Raw genomic sequence first — 16,227 nt, 5'->3', positions numbered from 1 at the left:
CAGCTGCGTAAATCCCACGTAGCTTGTCATCAAGATGCCTCAACCATGAGACGCCCTCTCGCGGTGGGATAGTTTCTCCCCTCTGAAAGCGCCGCATTAAAGCGGAAACCTCCTCTCGCGCCTGTAGTGTCAAGTCACCCTGTACACAAAGAATGAACCAATTATATGCTCGTTGTATGATAGACACCACGAATAGACAACCAAGTGAATATGTCCAGATTAACAAAAGACTTAACATATGAGAACCAAGGCATTTACCGCGTGGGGTCTGGTTCCCACAACAGAGGCAGTTGGGTACATGTCGCTGGTGAGAGGGGCTTCGATCTGATCAGGAGCAGCTGATGGAACCAAGTAGATCCTCGTTGTATGCCGGTAACGCTGTAGATACAACCCGAACATTTCCCAGTTAAAGGGCCGAACCTCACCCCAGATATTTGTCGCAGCGGTAGTCCATTCGTCAACGTAAGGGGTAATGCTCTCAAGCCAATAAGACATGGACTTGTTTCCTCCTAGGCGACTGTCCCTGAGATTGACATGCGCGATACATGATTAGGTATATTATGAATGCAAAGCTGCCAACTAAAATAGTATTAGTACTTACTTGTGCACGTGGTCTGGCAAGTGTGGAATAACTGGAATCTCAGGCTGTTGATATAGACCGAACTGTCTCATCACCCTATGAAGAGACATCTCCTCAACCATCACGTCGAACACCAACTTGGCCTTGGTCATCCAAAAGTGCCGATCTCTAGTGCACAATCCAGAAATCCCAACTGGGTACCTCGATGATATAGCCTGAGGCGAGTATGGCTCCCAAATAACTTGATCCTCGTGCAAACTATCAAACTGCGCCATGAAGGACGGGTAGCATCCCCTAACCTGAGTATGCGCAAACTGTCTCTGTGCATGACAACAAATAAGCATTAGTAATACTATTGAATGGCAAGAAATAATTGAATTAATTGTTACTTAATATAAAAGTACCTCTCGCCATGTCCAAACAGATCCCATAGTAGGTAAGTCGCCGATAGCAGGCACATAAGTCCCAGCTAAGTCCTCCAAACCAAAAGGTTTATCAATGTAGACATAGGGTCGTCCAATAGGGAACCTCTCGTATGACCAAAGCTGCAACAATAATGGACATCCAACAAGACTAGATTTTCTAGACTTCAACAAGCAAGCTTTGCACAGGCCTCTGTACGTAGCCGCTAACACAGCAGAACCAAAACTCCTCTGTAGAATATCCGCAGGGCAACGTGCTTCAGCTATCTCTCGTGCAATACCGATGAGTCGTGCATCGACAGTGGTCACGTGGTTCTCCGTAAACATTGTCTTGCCGAACAGCCAAAGAATATATGCCTCTAGGGACCGGTCAATCTGAGCCTCCGACAACTGAACATCGGGATGTCCTAACGAGACAATCTACATAGAAACGTAATAATTGTATGAACATCGGACAACTAAAAAACAACATTTGTTTAAGTGGCCGTGATGGTTACCTGAAACTAGCTCAACCATCTAAAAAGAGGTCTATGAGGATCGTTGTCTATAGCCCTAGCAGTCGGGACTGCAGCCAAAAAACGAGTCTGCATCGCTGCTTGCCACCCAGATTCTGCCTCTAAGGGACGTATGGCAGCACCGGCCAGAGGTAATCCCAACATGTAAGACACATCCTGTAAAGTAGGCGCCATCTCTCCCCAAGGAAAGTGAAACGTATGTGTTTCTGGTCTCCATCTATCTACTAAGCAGGTAAGGAGTGACTTGTCGTAAGAGAAACGTGTCACTTGCCTCTTGTGTAACTGCAATGGTTCACCTGCCTCATCTAAGTCCGGACCATCAATCCACTCATCCAATGTACCCTCAACCAGCCGTGCCAAGGGTAGAAGTCCAGCCCAACTTAACCTACAAAATAAAGAGATTGTTAGCGGTTATGAAAAGTATGTCAAACATAGTAAGTCATTATATGGTCTCCGTTATATGCACACATACCTATCAACCCATGAATCGTGTATCAGCCAGTTAGTCTTTGGGGTACGAGTGACCAACACGTCTAAGTTGTTGCCCGCTTCCATAAGGGCGCCCCGGTGCTTTCTATCGATGTTACCATTAAGCAACGGATACGAAGACATATCTGCAATTCAAACAACAAATCTCAGGTGCAAATAAAACATAGTATGACATATTACAAATTGTAACATAGTCCTGACATATTACGAATTAAAACATAGTCCTGACATATTACATATTAAAACATAGTCCTGACATATTCCAAATTAAAACATAGTCCTCACATATTACAAATTAAAACATAGTCCTGACATATTACATATTAAAACCCACTACGGCACATTATATAGCTTGTGAGTTATTTCTTCCTCGTCCGCCCCTTCGGCCTCGACTGCCACGACCGCGTCCGCCTCTTGCTCCTGTTGTCGCAGCCGTCGATGTGGAAGCACTCGTCGATGCGGAAGCACCATCTTTGTTTAGGTCGGGACAATATTTCATCCTATGCCCATAAGCCGCGCATAACAAACATTGTCTGGTTGCTCCACCAGCTTCAGACTGGTCCATATCGTTCCGGATGCGACGGGCCTTTCGTCTGCCCCTACTTGTTCGCCGAAGGTCTGGATGCGGGATGTATACTCTCTCACCGTCGTTTACCTTGTTGAAATTGCCGACGACTCTAAACCCTGTCATCTCACCTGTCCAGGTGTTGAGCACTGCCTCTTTTAAATAGTATGGGGACACGAAGGATATAGCATCCAACTGAATCTGGCCACAGGCAGCCAACACATGGGAGCAAGGTAGGTGCAGCAACTTCGGTTTGTTGCATGTACACTCACACGTTGGATAAAATTCCGTTCCAATTTTTACCTCGTGTGTCTTCACCTCATTTCCAGAACCAAAACCATCGGTAGGAAGCTGAACCTCATACCTCCTTTCTTGATTCCCTATGAGTCTGACACTGTGCTTCTTTGCTTTCTCTATCTTCTTTGCCATGTATTCCATGACACGGCTACAATAAGGTGTGTTCTGATTATCTTCAATATGCTTCTGTGCTAACTCGTGCCTTTCTCTGAAATATCTCAAAGTGCCATGGAATACAACCTCCACAATAGCTGTGAGTGGCAATGCTCTATTCCCTCTTAGCACAAAGTTATACACCTCTGCAAGATTGGTTGTCATGTGGCCATACCTAGCTCCATGTGTGTCATGCAGCAAAGACCAATTCATTGGAGGCTCTTTCTCTATCCACTCAGAAAAATTCTTTATTTCCCTTCCCTTCTTTCTCTTAGTATTAGGAGGGTCAATTGCTGGCAAGTCACAAAGACCAACTGGCTCCTCTAGCTCCGCGATGAGTGCTGCTAATTTAACCTGATCTTCTTCCATTTTCTTCCTTGCACGGACCTGCTTCTTAGTAAACTCATCTAGTTTTGACCAAATAAATTCGTATTTCCGCTGCTAGCTCTGCTTGCATAATTTTTTGAACAAGTTCATCAACCGCTTGTTCTTGAACTATGAGAAAAAATTAGCCCCAAGATGGCGCATGCACCACCGGCTCTGCAAGTCCCTCCAAGGTGTTGGTTCGTCATCTGCTGGATTACGAAGTGTCTTCACGGCCTTCAATATACCAGCATGTCTGTCATGAATGACACACACGTTTGGTCGGTCCTTCACGATGGCAATTTTTACTTGGCGGAAGAACCATACCTAGCTGAGAAAGTTCTCACCCTCCACAAATGCCATGGCAAGTGGGATGATTTGATTGTTCCCGTCCACACCAATAGCAGTCAGGATTTGCCCTCTATACTGACCGGTCAGGAATGTACCATCCACAAATATAACAGGAGGACAATGCCGGAAAGCTTCGATGCACATAGCAAAAGAGAAGAACACTCGTTTCAACACCTTGAAATCTGGTATACTCAGCAACCTCATGTGTTGTACGTTCACATAAGTGCCGGGATTCCTCTCCTTCAGTATGCCCAGGAGACGGACAACATTATCATATGAGTCGAAGAACGTCCCAAACCTTTCCTCCATAGCCTTCTGCTTAGCCCTCCAAGCCTTCCCATAAGGAATGACATAATTCCATCTGACCTTCACTGCTGTCTGGATGTGTTTTGCTTCCATATCTTTCTTCTCTACTATCTCAGTATACATGAGTTGCGCAATGAGACTTGAAGTCAGGTTCGGATGCTTCACCAGCAGGTTCTTCCTCACACAATTATGTGGGACGACAATGGTGACAACCCAGTGGATGTCATACTTCGACACGTGCCCGTGCACCTTCCCAGGACAACTTGTTTCAACACATTTCACGGTATAGTTTGTTGGACTTGATATGTGTGTCCGGAAAACCCTCTGCGTAGACATAGCCCACTTTATCACCGCATACTTCAATTTTTTCTTTGTATCAAACATAGCCCCTATCTGTACTTGGTTCAGATTATACTGCCATGGAGTCTCATGGCCATCGTTCACCGTAAGGCCGGTGGATATGTCCTGCTCCCATGCAGAAGGAATCGGTACCTCCACTTCATCCTCAGAATTTTCAGAATCCAGTTCCTCCACCAATCCATCCTCGTCCTCTTCCTCCATCACCCTCTGCATTTCATCCCCTTCCTCATCCCCATCAGCAAAACCAAAACCAGCTAATATTATCGACTGGCTACTCTGCCCAGTATCAGGACCACAAACATTATGTGGCACGTAGTCTGACTCTTTCTCGGGTTGGCTAGCATCCACATCTTGTGGCTGTGACCCGGATAAAACAATCTCGTTAGCCACTTCATTGCCTTGGCCGGGTTCATACCCCCTGTGGAGTTGTACGGCATTCTCCTCCTTCGGTACAGGTTGCACAAGTGCATATGGGTGGATTCTTCGGTCTCGGCAGCGTCTTAACAGGGACAACCAATGTTGGCTCCTATCTACTGGCATCAACTCCCACTTGACATTTTTACAAGATTTGGTCCACAATGCGTGAATACTGACGGAACATACTTCAGGATCCAGCCCGAAACTAGTTGTCAACCAGTACTTCAATTGTCTAATGTCCAGTCTGTCCGGGTCTGCTAGTGTCATGACGCCATTTTTAAACTCGCTAAGATCAACTCCCAACTCATTATATCGAACGTTACCAGCGCCGTAGTAAACATTCAAATTTACTGATTCAGACATTTTCACCTGTCAGACATTGTCATCTTCTCATTAATCACAACGAACACTAATATTACCCGCTACACTAACTACGCGCTAAAATGCCACCACAAACATATTAACTCTAACTAATAAACTGTACAATTTAGAGAAAATTTGTGACGCCATGGTTATACCTTCGAAGCGTGCGTCTCTTCCGGTCACCGGCACCGGCCACCGGACGGCAGCGCCGCCCACTCGACGGCCGGAGGTTTAACTCCGGTCACCCCACAAGCTGCTGCTCCTCCTTACCACCTCCTCCTCCACAGCTGCTGCTCCTCCTCCTCACCACCACCTCCTTCCCAACCAGACCTCCTCCACCCCACCATGGCTCCTCCCCCAAGCGCACAAAAAACTAACCCATAACGAAAAAAACCATAGGCCGATGGAGAATGCTATGATCTATCTATTCTGTGCCTTGGTTGTGTAAATGAGTGCAAATTGGAGGAGATCAGGGAGGAAACGCGAGCTCTACAGAGAAGAACGAGAGGAACGAGAAAGAACAGGATTAATCAAAGAACAGAGGCGAGCAAGAGGAGGAAGGCGACGACGGGATCGTCCTTATCCAGACCTTTTCGGTCTAGGCCTGGCCGAAAAGGTTTTCAGCTGCGGGCTGGCCGAAAACGGCCCATTTTGGTCTAGGCCTGGCCGAAGCTACTATTTTCGGCCCACCCCACCCCGACGACACCTCTTCGGCCCAATTGAGGCTCATTTCGGCCTAATGCTGGACGAAAAGTCCTTTTCGGCCTAGTTCCGGCCGAAAACTACCACTTCGGCCACCACAAGGCCGGCAGGGTCATATTTTTGATATTTTGGCAATGGGTACTATAGTTTCAGAATTAGCTATAAAAAAGGTCATAGTTTTGAAAAAAAATCGAATATTACCTTGGGGTGCCTTGTTCATCCCCAAGCTTAGGCTCTTTCCACTCCTTATTCCATAGTCCATCGAATCTTTACCCAAAACTTGAAAACTTCACAACACAAAACTTAACAGAAAACTTGTAAGCTATGTTAGTATAAGAAAATAAATCACCACTTAGGTACTGTTGTGAACTCATTCTAAATTCATATTGGTGTTAAACCTACTGTATTCCAACTTTTCTATGGTTCATAAACTCTATTACTAGCCATAGATTCATCAAAATAGGCAAACAACACTCGAAAAATAGAATCTGTCAAAATCAGAACAGTCTGTAGTAATCTGTAGGTTTCGAATACTTATGGAACCCCAAAAATTATAAAATAAATTTCTGGACGTGAGGAATTTATATATTAATCATCATAAAAAAGAATTAACTAAATATCACTCTCCATTAAAAAATTACAGCAAATCTTGTGAGCGCTAAAGTTTCTGTTTTTACAGCAGGATCGCAAAGACTTTCCCCAAGTCTTCCCAAAGGTTCTACTTGGCACAAACACTAACTAAAAGCATAAAACCACATCTAAATAGAGGCTATATGAATTATTTATTACTAAACAGGAGCAAAAAGCAATGAACAATAATAAAATTGGGTTTCCTCCCAACAAGCGCTATCGTTTAACGCCCCTAGCTAGGCATGATGATTTCAATGATGCTCGCATAAAAGATAAGAATTGAAATATAAAGAGAGCATCATGAAGAATATAACTAGCACATTTAAGTCTAACCCACTTCCTGTGCATAGGGATTTTGTGAGCAAACAACTTGTGGTAAGAAGAATCAACTTGCATAGGAAGGTAAAACAAGGATAACTTCAAGATTTTCAACACATAGAGAGGAAACTCGATATTATTACAACTCCTACGAGCATATATTCCTCCCTCATAATAAATTTCAGTAGCATCATGAATGAATTCAACAATATAACCATCACATAAAACATTCTTTTCATGATCTACAAGCATGCAAAGTTGACACTCTTCCAAAATAGTGGGATTAACATTAACTAAAGTCATGACCTCTCCAAACCCACTTTCATAATTATCGATCCAACACCCTCCAAAATAGTGGGATCATTACTTCCCAAAGTTGACACTCTTCCAAACCCACTTTCATCAATATAATCATCATAAATGGGAGGCATGCTATCATCAAAATAAATTTGCTCATCAGAACTTGGGGGACAAAAAATATCATCTTCATCAAACATAGCATCCCCAAGCTTGTGGCTTTGCATATCATTAGCATCATAGATATTCAAGGAATTCATACTAACAACATTGCAACCATGCTCATCATACAAAGATTTAGTGCCAAACATTCTAATGCATTCTTCTTCTAACACTTTGGCACAATTATCGGAATCCTTATTTTCATGAAAGACATTAAAAAGATGAAGCATATGAGGTATCCTCAATTCCATTTTTTTATAATTTCCTTTTATAAACTAAACTAGTGATAAAACAAGAAACAAAAAGATTTGATTGCAAGATCTAAAGATATACCCTCAAGCGCTAACCTCCCCGGTAACGGCGCCAGAAAAGAGCTCGATGTCTACTACACAACCTTCTTCTTGTAGACGTTGTTGGGCCTCCAAGTGTAGAGGTTTGTAGGACAGTAGCAAATTTCCCTCAAGTGGATGACCTAAGGTTTATCAATCCATGGGAGGCATAGGATGAAGATGGTCTCTCTCAAACAACCCTGCAACCAAATAACAAAGAGTCTCTTCTGTCCCCAACACACCCAATACAATGGTAAATTGTATAGGTGAAAATATGGTGATACAAGTGCAATATGGATAGTAGATAATGGTTTTTGTAATCTGACAATATAAAAACAGCAACGTAACTAATGATAAAAGTGAGCACAAATGGTATTGCAATGCGTTGAAACAAGGCCTAGGGTTCATACTTTCACTAGTGCAAGTTCTCTCAACAATAATAACATCATTGGATCATATAAATATCCCTCAACATGCAACAAAGAGTCACTCAAAAGTCACTAATAACGGAGAACAAACGAAGAGATTATTGTAGGGTACGAAACCACCTCAAAGTTATTCTTTCTGATCGATCTATTCAAGAGTTCGTACTAGACTAACACCTTAAGAAACATATCAACCAAAACCCTAATGTCACCTAGATACTCCAATGTCACCTCAAGTATCCGTGGGTATGATTATACGATATGCATCAAACAATCTCAGATTCATCTATTCAACCAACACAAAGTACTTCAAAGAGTGCACCAAAGTTTCTACCAGAGAGTCAAGTTGAAAACGTGTGCCAATCCCTATGCATAAGTTCACAGAACTAGCAAGTTGATTGCCAAAACATACATCAAGTGGATCACGTGATATCCCATTGTCACCACAGATAAGCACATGCAAGACATACATCAAGTGTTCTCAAATTCCTTAAAGACTCAATCTAATAAGATAACTTCCAAGGGAAAACTCAATTCATCACAAGAGAGTAGAGGGGGAGAAACATCATAAGATCCAACTATAATAGCAAAGCTCGCGATACATCAAGATCGTACCACCTCAAGAACACGAGAGAGAGAGAGAGATCAAACACATAGCTACTGGTATATACCCTCAGCCCCGAGGGTGAACTACTCCCTCCTCGTCATGGAGAGCGCCGGGATGATGAAGATGGCCACCTATGAGGGATTCCCCCTCCGGCAGGGTGCTGGAACAGGGTCCCGATTGGTTTTTGGTGGCTACAAAGACTTGCGGCGGTGGAACTCCCGATCTATTCCGTTCCTCGTTGTTTCTAGGGTCTATGGACATATATAGGTGAAAGAAATCGGTCAGGGGAGCCGCGAGGGGCCCACGAGGGTGGGGGGTGTGCCCAGGTGGTAGGGCGCGCCTCCCTGCCTCGTGGCTTCCTCGAAGCTTCCCTGACGTCTACTCCAAGTCTCCTGGATTGCTTCCGTTCCAAAAATAACTCTCCTGAAGGTTTCATTCTGTTTGGACTCCGTTTGATATTCCTTTTCTTTGAAACACTGAAATAGGCAAGAAAACAGCAATTTGGGCTGGGCCTCCGGTTAATAGGTTAGTCCCAAAAATAATATAAAAAAGTGTTTAGTAAAGCCCATAAACATCCAAAACAGATAATATAATAGCATGAATACTTCATAAATTATAGATACGTTGGAGACGTATCACTTTCCTTCTGATTAGATTGCTTTTCCATCTCTTCTCCAGTACTTGTAGAACAAAGACCTGTTTTGAAGCGTTGTTTTTCTAGTTTTGCTTGCTAGTAACCGGCTTGATAAAAACAATAAAAAGGAAAAAGATAAAAAAAATAAAAGAAAGTTAAAAAAAACTCAGGTCGGCTAGCATCTATTTTGGACTGATTTGTTCTATTTGCTACTCAGACAATAGTTTTGCTGCTACTTGGTCGCCACTGCGTCCATCATATATTTTCGAGCTGTGTAATACACTCGTTTATACCCCACTTATATCTAGCTATTTAGAGCTATCATATTTTCCCTTGTTTCCACTCACTTGCTTTAGTATCTGGGCTTAGATTGTTTTATCTCTTACTAGTCGACTGCCAGCACTAGTTAGGAGTTTGAGCAATTATTCAACTTGCATTGCTTTTTGCTAAATTGTGCCAGTGATATTGTGAGTTGAGAAGCCTTTGCCAAGCTACATGTTTTCTTACCAATAAGTACAGGTTCCGGTTCCGCTGATTCCTGGTTATCGCTCCAACCAATCTTCATCGGTCGTTTGAAGCCAATACCAATGCGCCAATCACCACCTGTTGCATTGATAAGAACAAGTAAGAATTTGATACTAAGCTTGAGTGTGAGCGGTTTTTTTCCACCACATCCTACTAGTTGATAGGGTTTATACACTGTGTTTTTTCCACCACATCCTACTACCACATCGCTAACAATGACACATGATCAACCCACACTTGAGGGTCTCATCGTGGATGTGAAAGTCACCAGCGAGCGTCTCACCCAACTTGAGGGTGCTCAGATTGCAGCCGAAGAAAGGCTCAAGGCCATAGAGGATGCACAGGGTGTTGCAAACACACAGCTAAAGGACATCTTGTCACGTCTTGACGAGTTGCGGACTACACCCCCCATCAAGAACAATGTTGATCCTCGCAACTCCACGGGTGGCGGCGCTAACTCGCGAGCTCGGCGTGTGCCCATGGCTCATCTACAACACCCTGCTACTGCCACTAGTGCCGCCACCATAAACCAGCACCGACAAATTCCTCCCCACGTTGAGAAACATGGGGACAACTACGAGGATTATTCTGGTGACACCGAAGACGACCAAATGGTCAACCACCACAATGATCGTGCTCATCGACAACTACGTTTCAACCGTCACGGTATGGCGCGAGGTCAACCCAGGTATGATGTTAGAGATTATGAACACTCTAGTGCCAAAATCAAATTTACTATGCCTGCTTTCAATGGTAAATATAATCCAGATGTTTATCTTGACTGAGAAGTTTTTGTTGAACAAAAAATTGCACGTCATGATATTCATGAGAACCAAAGAGTTAAGGCAGCCACTAGTGAATTTACAAACTTTCCTTCCATGTGGTGGAGTGAATATTGTGGTATAAATGCAAATAATATACCTACTACTTGGGATGCTTTAAAATGAGCTATGCGATAATGTTATGTTCCTTCATATTATGCTCGTGACAAACTGAATGAATTGCAACATTTAAAACAAGGTAGTAGTTCTGTAGAGGATTATTATCAAGAATTACAAATCGGCTTAGTGCGATGTGGATTAGTTGAAACCGATGATGCTATGATGGCTAGATTTTTAGGTGGTTTGAATCGTGATGTTCAAGATATCTTGGACTATAAGGAGTACAATTCTATTACCCGTTTGTTTAATTTTGCTTGTAAAGCTGAAAGGGAAGTACAGAGACGACACAACAAGGGACGAGGTAACTTTTCTGCAGGTCACTGCTCATCATGGACACCCTCTCCTACTGTTCCATCCACTACTGAGTCTACACCACCTATCTTGAACAATGGTGCACATCCATCAAGTTCAAAATCAGCTCCACAATCATCTGAGGCTTCGAAAGCAATGTCTATAGCACCCACCACTTCATCTAGACGCACAAGGGACATGAAGTGTCATATATGCAAAGGTGGCGGGCACTTGAAGAAGGACTGTCCAAATAAACGAACATTCATTGTGCAAGAAGATGGTGAGTACTCATCTACTAGTGATTGGGATGAAGATACTCGTGCTATGCTTGCCACTAACAATGCAGGTGACACGGAGGAGATACATATTCATGTTGATATGGCAGAACAATATCCAAGCCTTGTAACCATGCGGGTACTTAGTGCCCAGGTGGGGCATGCCGAGTTACATCAATGCCATAATCTTTTTCAAACTAAGTTTGTTGTCAAATGGCATTCAATTCGTGTGATCATTGATGGTGGGAGCTGCAATAATTTAGCGAGTACAGAGATGGTAGAGAAGCTTTGCCTCGCAACTACACGACACCCCAATCCATATTACATCCAATGGTTCAATGACTGTGGTAAGTTAAAGGTAACACGTCGTGTGAGAGTACATTTTACACTTGGTTCATATCATGGTTATGTTGACTGTGATGTTGTACCTATGCAAGCTTGTTCTTTATTGTTAGGTCGACCTTGGCAATATGATAATAGTGTTACCCATCATGGTAGAACAAATTCGTATACTCTCGTGTTTGAATGAAAAACTATTAACTTGTTTCCAATGACCACCGATGATATAATAAATGATGGGAAAGCTAAATCAACGGATCATGCTATGCATACTATGCTTGTGATCAATTCTGAAATTTTTCCGTTGTGTGTCTCAACTTTTGAACTAGACATACCGTAGGCTCAGGTGGTTCATTTGTGTCCCCATAATTCATACATAGAATCTGTGTGGGATACAAATATCATGGTATTCCTAATTGTGTTGTTACAAATTTATTTCACCCTCATAAGCTAACGCCATCGGAACGGCCTAAATATGTCGCATTTATTTTTGCGTTGCTCTATAATGTGTTTCAGATAAATGGAACCCGAGGATGGCTTTGTTTCAAGAAAGGGAGGATGATGTGGGCATAGATACGTCTACAAATATTACATGACACAATTTTCAGGTAATTTCTATTGATCATTACATGATATTATATTTTATTATCAGGGACAAAAATACTACACCATTTTATTTCTTGTGCAGAGTTCTTGAAGGCATCTGCAAAATAAATATGAAGATGTTGAAGATTGCATGGCCCATGCAAGTGCACACACACGCATCAGAAAGGATCAAAGGTGCTTGGAGAGATGAGGGCCATCCATGTTGCATGCTACACGCACAAGTCTTTTAAAATACAAAAGAAGAGAAGAAGGATTAGACTTAATGGACAAGAGAAGCTACGTGCACACCAGCCCATCTCATTGATTAAACAAGGAATTAATCCCAAAAGGCCTAATATCCGGTCAAACATATGGGCCGGCTCCTGGTGAACTTTTCCTTCGACCTGTAGCAGTCCATGCTGGACACGTCGACGCGCAGTGCCACAGTTAGGCGGTGGTCGCGTATAATAAATACCTAGTATAGGTTAGGGTTTAGAATCAGGTTTTGTTTAGAGAAGTTTAGCTATATTGCTACTTTTATTTGTCTTCGCTTATAGCGGCTAGCGCGACCATCAAGACATCCTATCGGAACCCCATCTTGTGAGATTAATCCCATCTAGCATATTCGCAATTTTGATATTGCTTGGCTATTATTTTCTTGCATGTTCTTAGATTTGCTTGCAGGAAAAATCCTTTGTGGATAGGTCGATCATGCCGTTTGCTCGGTCGATAATGTTGTGGAGTTGGTTCAGCGATTGTCGTGGATACCAGTCGTGTACGGTTCTCCCTGTACGGTTGGTAGCCGGATCGTGAGTGTCAAGTCCCAAAAAATCGTGGTTATCCTCTCTCATCGAAAGATCGGGTCTCCCGTCATATCAATGATGGTGGCGTGCGTGGCACAAAGTCTACCATGAGTAGAACATGTTCTCTACCCGGCTCCGCCCAGCTTAATAGTCAAAAGTAGCTCAAGTATCTGACCCATGCTATGTGTATACATAGTAGTACTCGAAACATACCAAAGGGGATTCCTGACTCCCTGAGAACACCTTGTTAGATCTGTTGTTTCAGTTATTTACCATCCTTGCCTTTAGTTTATTTTCATGTTGTTTAGTTACACATCACCATTTCGCTCAATCCTTATTTAAATCTGCCCTCACTCTGCTTCAAGTCTACAATTATCTGCGGGCACAAAGCTACATAATTCTTTACAAGGTGCAAAAGCCTAATTGCTGTGCTCCCTATGGGATCAATACCCTTACTTAGAAAAGGCTACAACCAAACCCTGTGCACTGGCAGGTTATCAAGTACCTAGTTAGACATATGGTTGGTTGTCAACTAGGAATAAACACGCAAACTACTAGAACTTTCCTTGAAGTACACGCCAAGTCTTCGGAAGTTTCATCCAGCTCACGCTGGGGGCCACAACTTTTGTAGTCCTTTCTCTAGTGCTCGACGGGTCATCAGCCCGACCCATAGATGACAGGCCATAAAAGTTGGTACCCCTTAGTCCAGGACACCATTAGTAGCCCCTAAACTGATCTCCAAAGCCGAGGACTATAGTTCCCTCCTCAGAATGGCTTCTTTTATTGATGTCTTCGTCTTGGTAGGCGAGTTCCCTCCTTGTCTGTACATGCTTGAATACAAAGTTCTTCATTCCTTGATAATTACTGGGCCCTCTTATACACTCGAACCCATCAACCATATGTTTAAAACTTTAACCTCGGCTAGAAAGTATAGAATCATTTTTACAAAGAGCCCCTTCTATGTTCGAGGCCCAGGGTTAACTTAGCCTCAAAGACTGGCCACGCAGGCATGACCTGTGAGAGGGTTTAAGCCCATATAGAATTATCAAACTATCACCACCTATCATGGCATTGAATCAGTTATTGATACATCTCCAATGTATATGTAATATTTGATTGTTCCATGCTATTATATTATCTGTTTTGGATGTTTTATATGCATTAATATGCTATTCTATATTTTTTTGGGACTAACCTATTAACATAGAGCCCAGTGCCAGTGCCAGTTTCTGTTTTTTCCTTGTTTTTGAGTTTCGCAGAAAAGGAATACCAAACGGAGTCCAAACGGAATAAAACCTTTGCGATGATTTTTCTTGGACCAGAAGACACCCAGGAGACATGGAGTGCAAGTCAGAAGAGCCACGAGGCGGCCACAAGGGTGGAGGGCGTGCCCCCTACCTTATGGGCCCCTCGGTGACCCCCTGACCTAGATCTTCCTCCTATATATTCACATATATTCCCAAACCACCATAAGCATCCACGAAAACAATTTTCCACAGCCACAAACCTTCTATTCCCCTGAGATCCCATGTAGGGGCCTTTTCCGGCATCCCGCCGAAGGGGGATTCGATCACAGAGGGCTTCTACATCAACTCTATTGCCCTTTCGATGAAGCATTAGTAGTTTACCATAGACCTATGGGTCCATAGTTAGTAGCTAGATGGATTCTTCTCTCTCTTTGATTCTCAATACCATGTTCTCCTTGATGTTCTTGGAGATCTATCTGATGTAATCTTCTTTTGTGGTGTGTTTGTCGAGATCTGATGAATTGTGGGTTTATGACCAGCTTATCTATGAATATTATTTGAATCTTCTCTAACTTCTTTTATGCATGATATGATATCTTTTTAATTCTCTTCGAACTATCGGTTTGGTTTGGCCAACTAGATTGGTTTTTCTTGCAATGGGAGAAGTGCTTAGCTTTGGGTTCAATCTTGCGGTGTCCTTTCCCAGTGACAGTAGGGGCGGCAAGGCACATATTGTATTGTTTCCATCGAGGATAAAAAGATGGGGTTTCCATCATATTGTTTGAGTCTATTCCTCTACAGCATGTCATCTTACTTAATGTGTTACTCTGTTCTTCATGAACTTAATACTCTAGATGCAGGCAGGAGTCGGTCGATGTGTGGAGTAATAGTAGTAGACGCAGAATTGTTTTGGTCTACTTGACAGGGACGTGATGCCTATATTTCATAACCATTGCCTTAGATATCGTCATAACTTCACGCTTTTCTATCAATTGCTCGACAGTAATTTGTTCACCCACCGTGTTATTTGCTATCTTGAGAGAAGCCTCTAGTGACACCAATGGCCCCTGGGTCTATTTTCCATCATAATAGTTTCCGATCTACTATTTTGTAATCTTTTACTTTTCGATCTATAAACTGAAAAACGCAAAAATATTTACTTTATCTTTTGTTTAGTTTCATCTATCTCTATCAGATCTCACTTTTGCAAGTGACCGTGAAGGGAGACAACCCCTTTATCGCGTTGGGCGCAAGTTGTTTGATTGTTTGTGCAGGTATTGGTGATTTGTGCGTTGTCTCCTACTGGATTGATACCTTGGTTCTTGAACTGAGGGAAATACTTATCTCTACTTTGCTGCATCACCCTTTCCTCTTCAAGGTAAAAACCAATGCAAGCTCAAGAAGTAGCAGGAAGAATTTCTCGCGCCGTTACCGGGGAGATCTACGCCAAGTCAAGACATACCGAGTACCCATCATTAAACTCTCATCTCTTGCATTACATTATTCGCCATTTGCCTCTCATTTTCCTCTCCCCCACTTCTAAAACAATTTTCGAAAATATTTGCCTTTTTCTTTGCTCCTCTTCCATTCCGTTTCTTCGTTGCTTTTTGTTTGCCCGTCTATTAGTTTGGTTTGTTGCTACCATGTCTGAATCTGGGGAGGTTATGGCCGAAAATACTGAGAAAAAACTTGGATCTTGTTCTTTGGATCATGAAACTGAAACTCCTCCTAATTACAAAACAAAAAAATCATGTGGGAGAAGGTAATATTATTCGAAAGAGTGTTATTCAGGAATTCTTTGAATGTACGGGATCTATGCCTATTAATAAATGATCTATTCTTCTTGATACAAATTGTTATGCGGATGCCATTGTTATGCTCGTTGAGAAATTAGAAACAAAATATGTGCATATTCATCCTGCTTTGTAAAAGGTGT

General features: G+C 42.6%; 1 protein-coding gene across 1 annotated transcript; it reads right to left on the bottom strand.

The window, feature by feature from the left end:
• Positions 1–231: 231 nt before the first annotated feature.
• Positions 232–994, bottom strand: LOC125554729 (serine/threonine-protein phosphatase 7 long form homolog). Its single transcript, XM_048718176.1, has 3 exons — positions 985–994; positions 602–932; positions 232–523 (listed from the first exon to the last, which is right to left on the bottom strand). The coding sequence occupies exons 1-3, from the start codon at positions 992–994 to the stop codon at positions 232–234; spliced, it is 633 nt and encodes a 210-aa protein (XP_048574133.1).
• Positions 995–16,227: the final 15,233 nt, after the last annotated feature.

The sequence above is a fragment of the Triticum urartu genome, chromosome 4, assembly GCF_003073215.2.
Source record: "Triticum urartu cultivar G1812 chromosome 4, Tu2.1, whole genome shotgun sequence".
NCBI lineage: Eukaryota > Viridiplantae > Streptophyta > Magnoliopsida > Poales > Poaceae > Triticum > Triticum urartu.
Note: the sequence above shows the minus strand (reverse complement) of the source record. Positions and strands in the feature narration are given on the sequence as shown.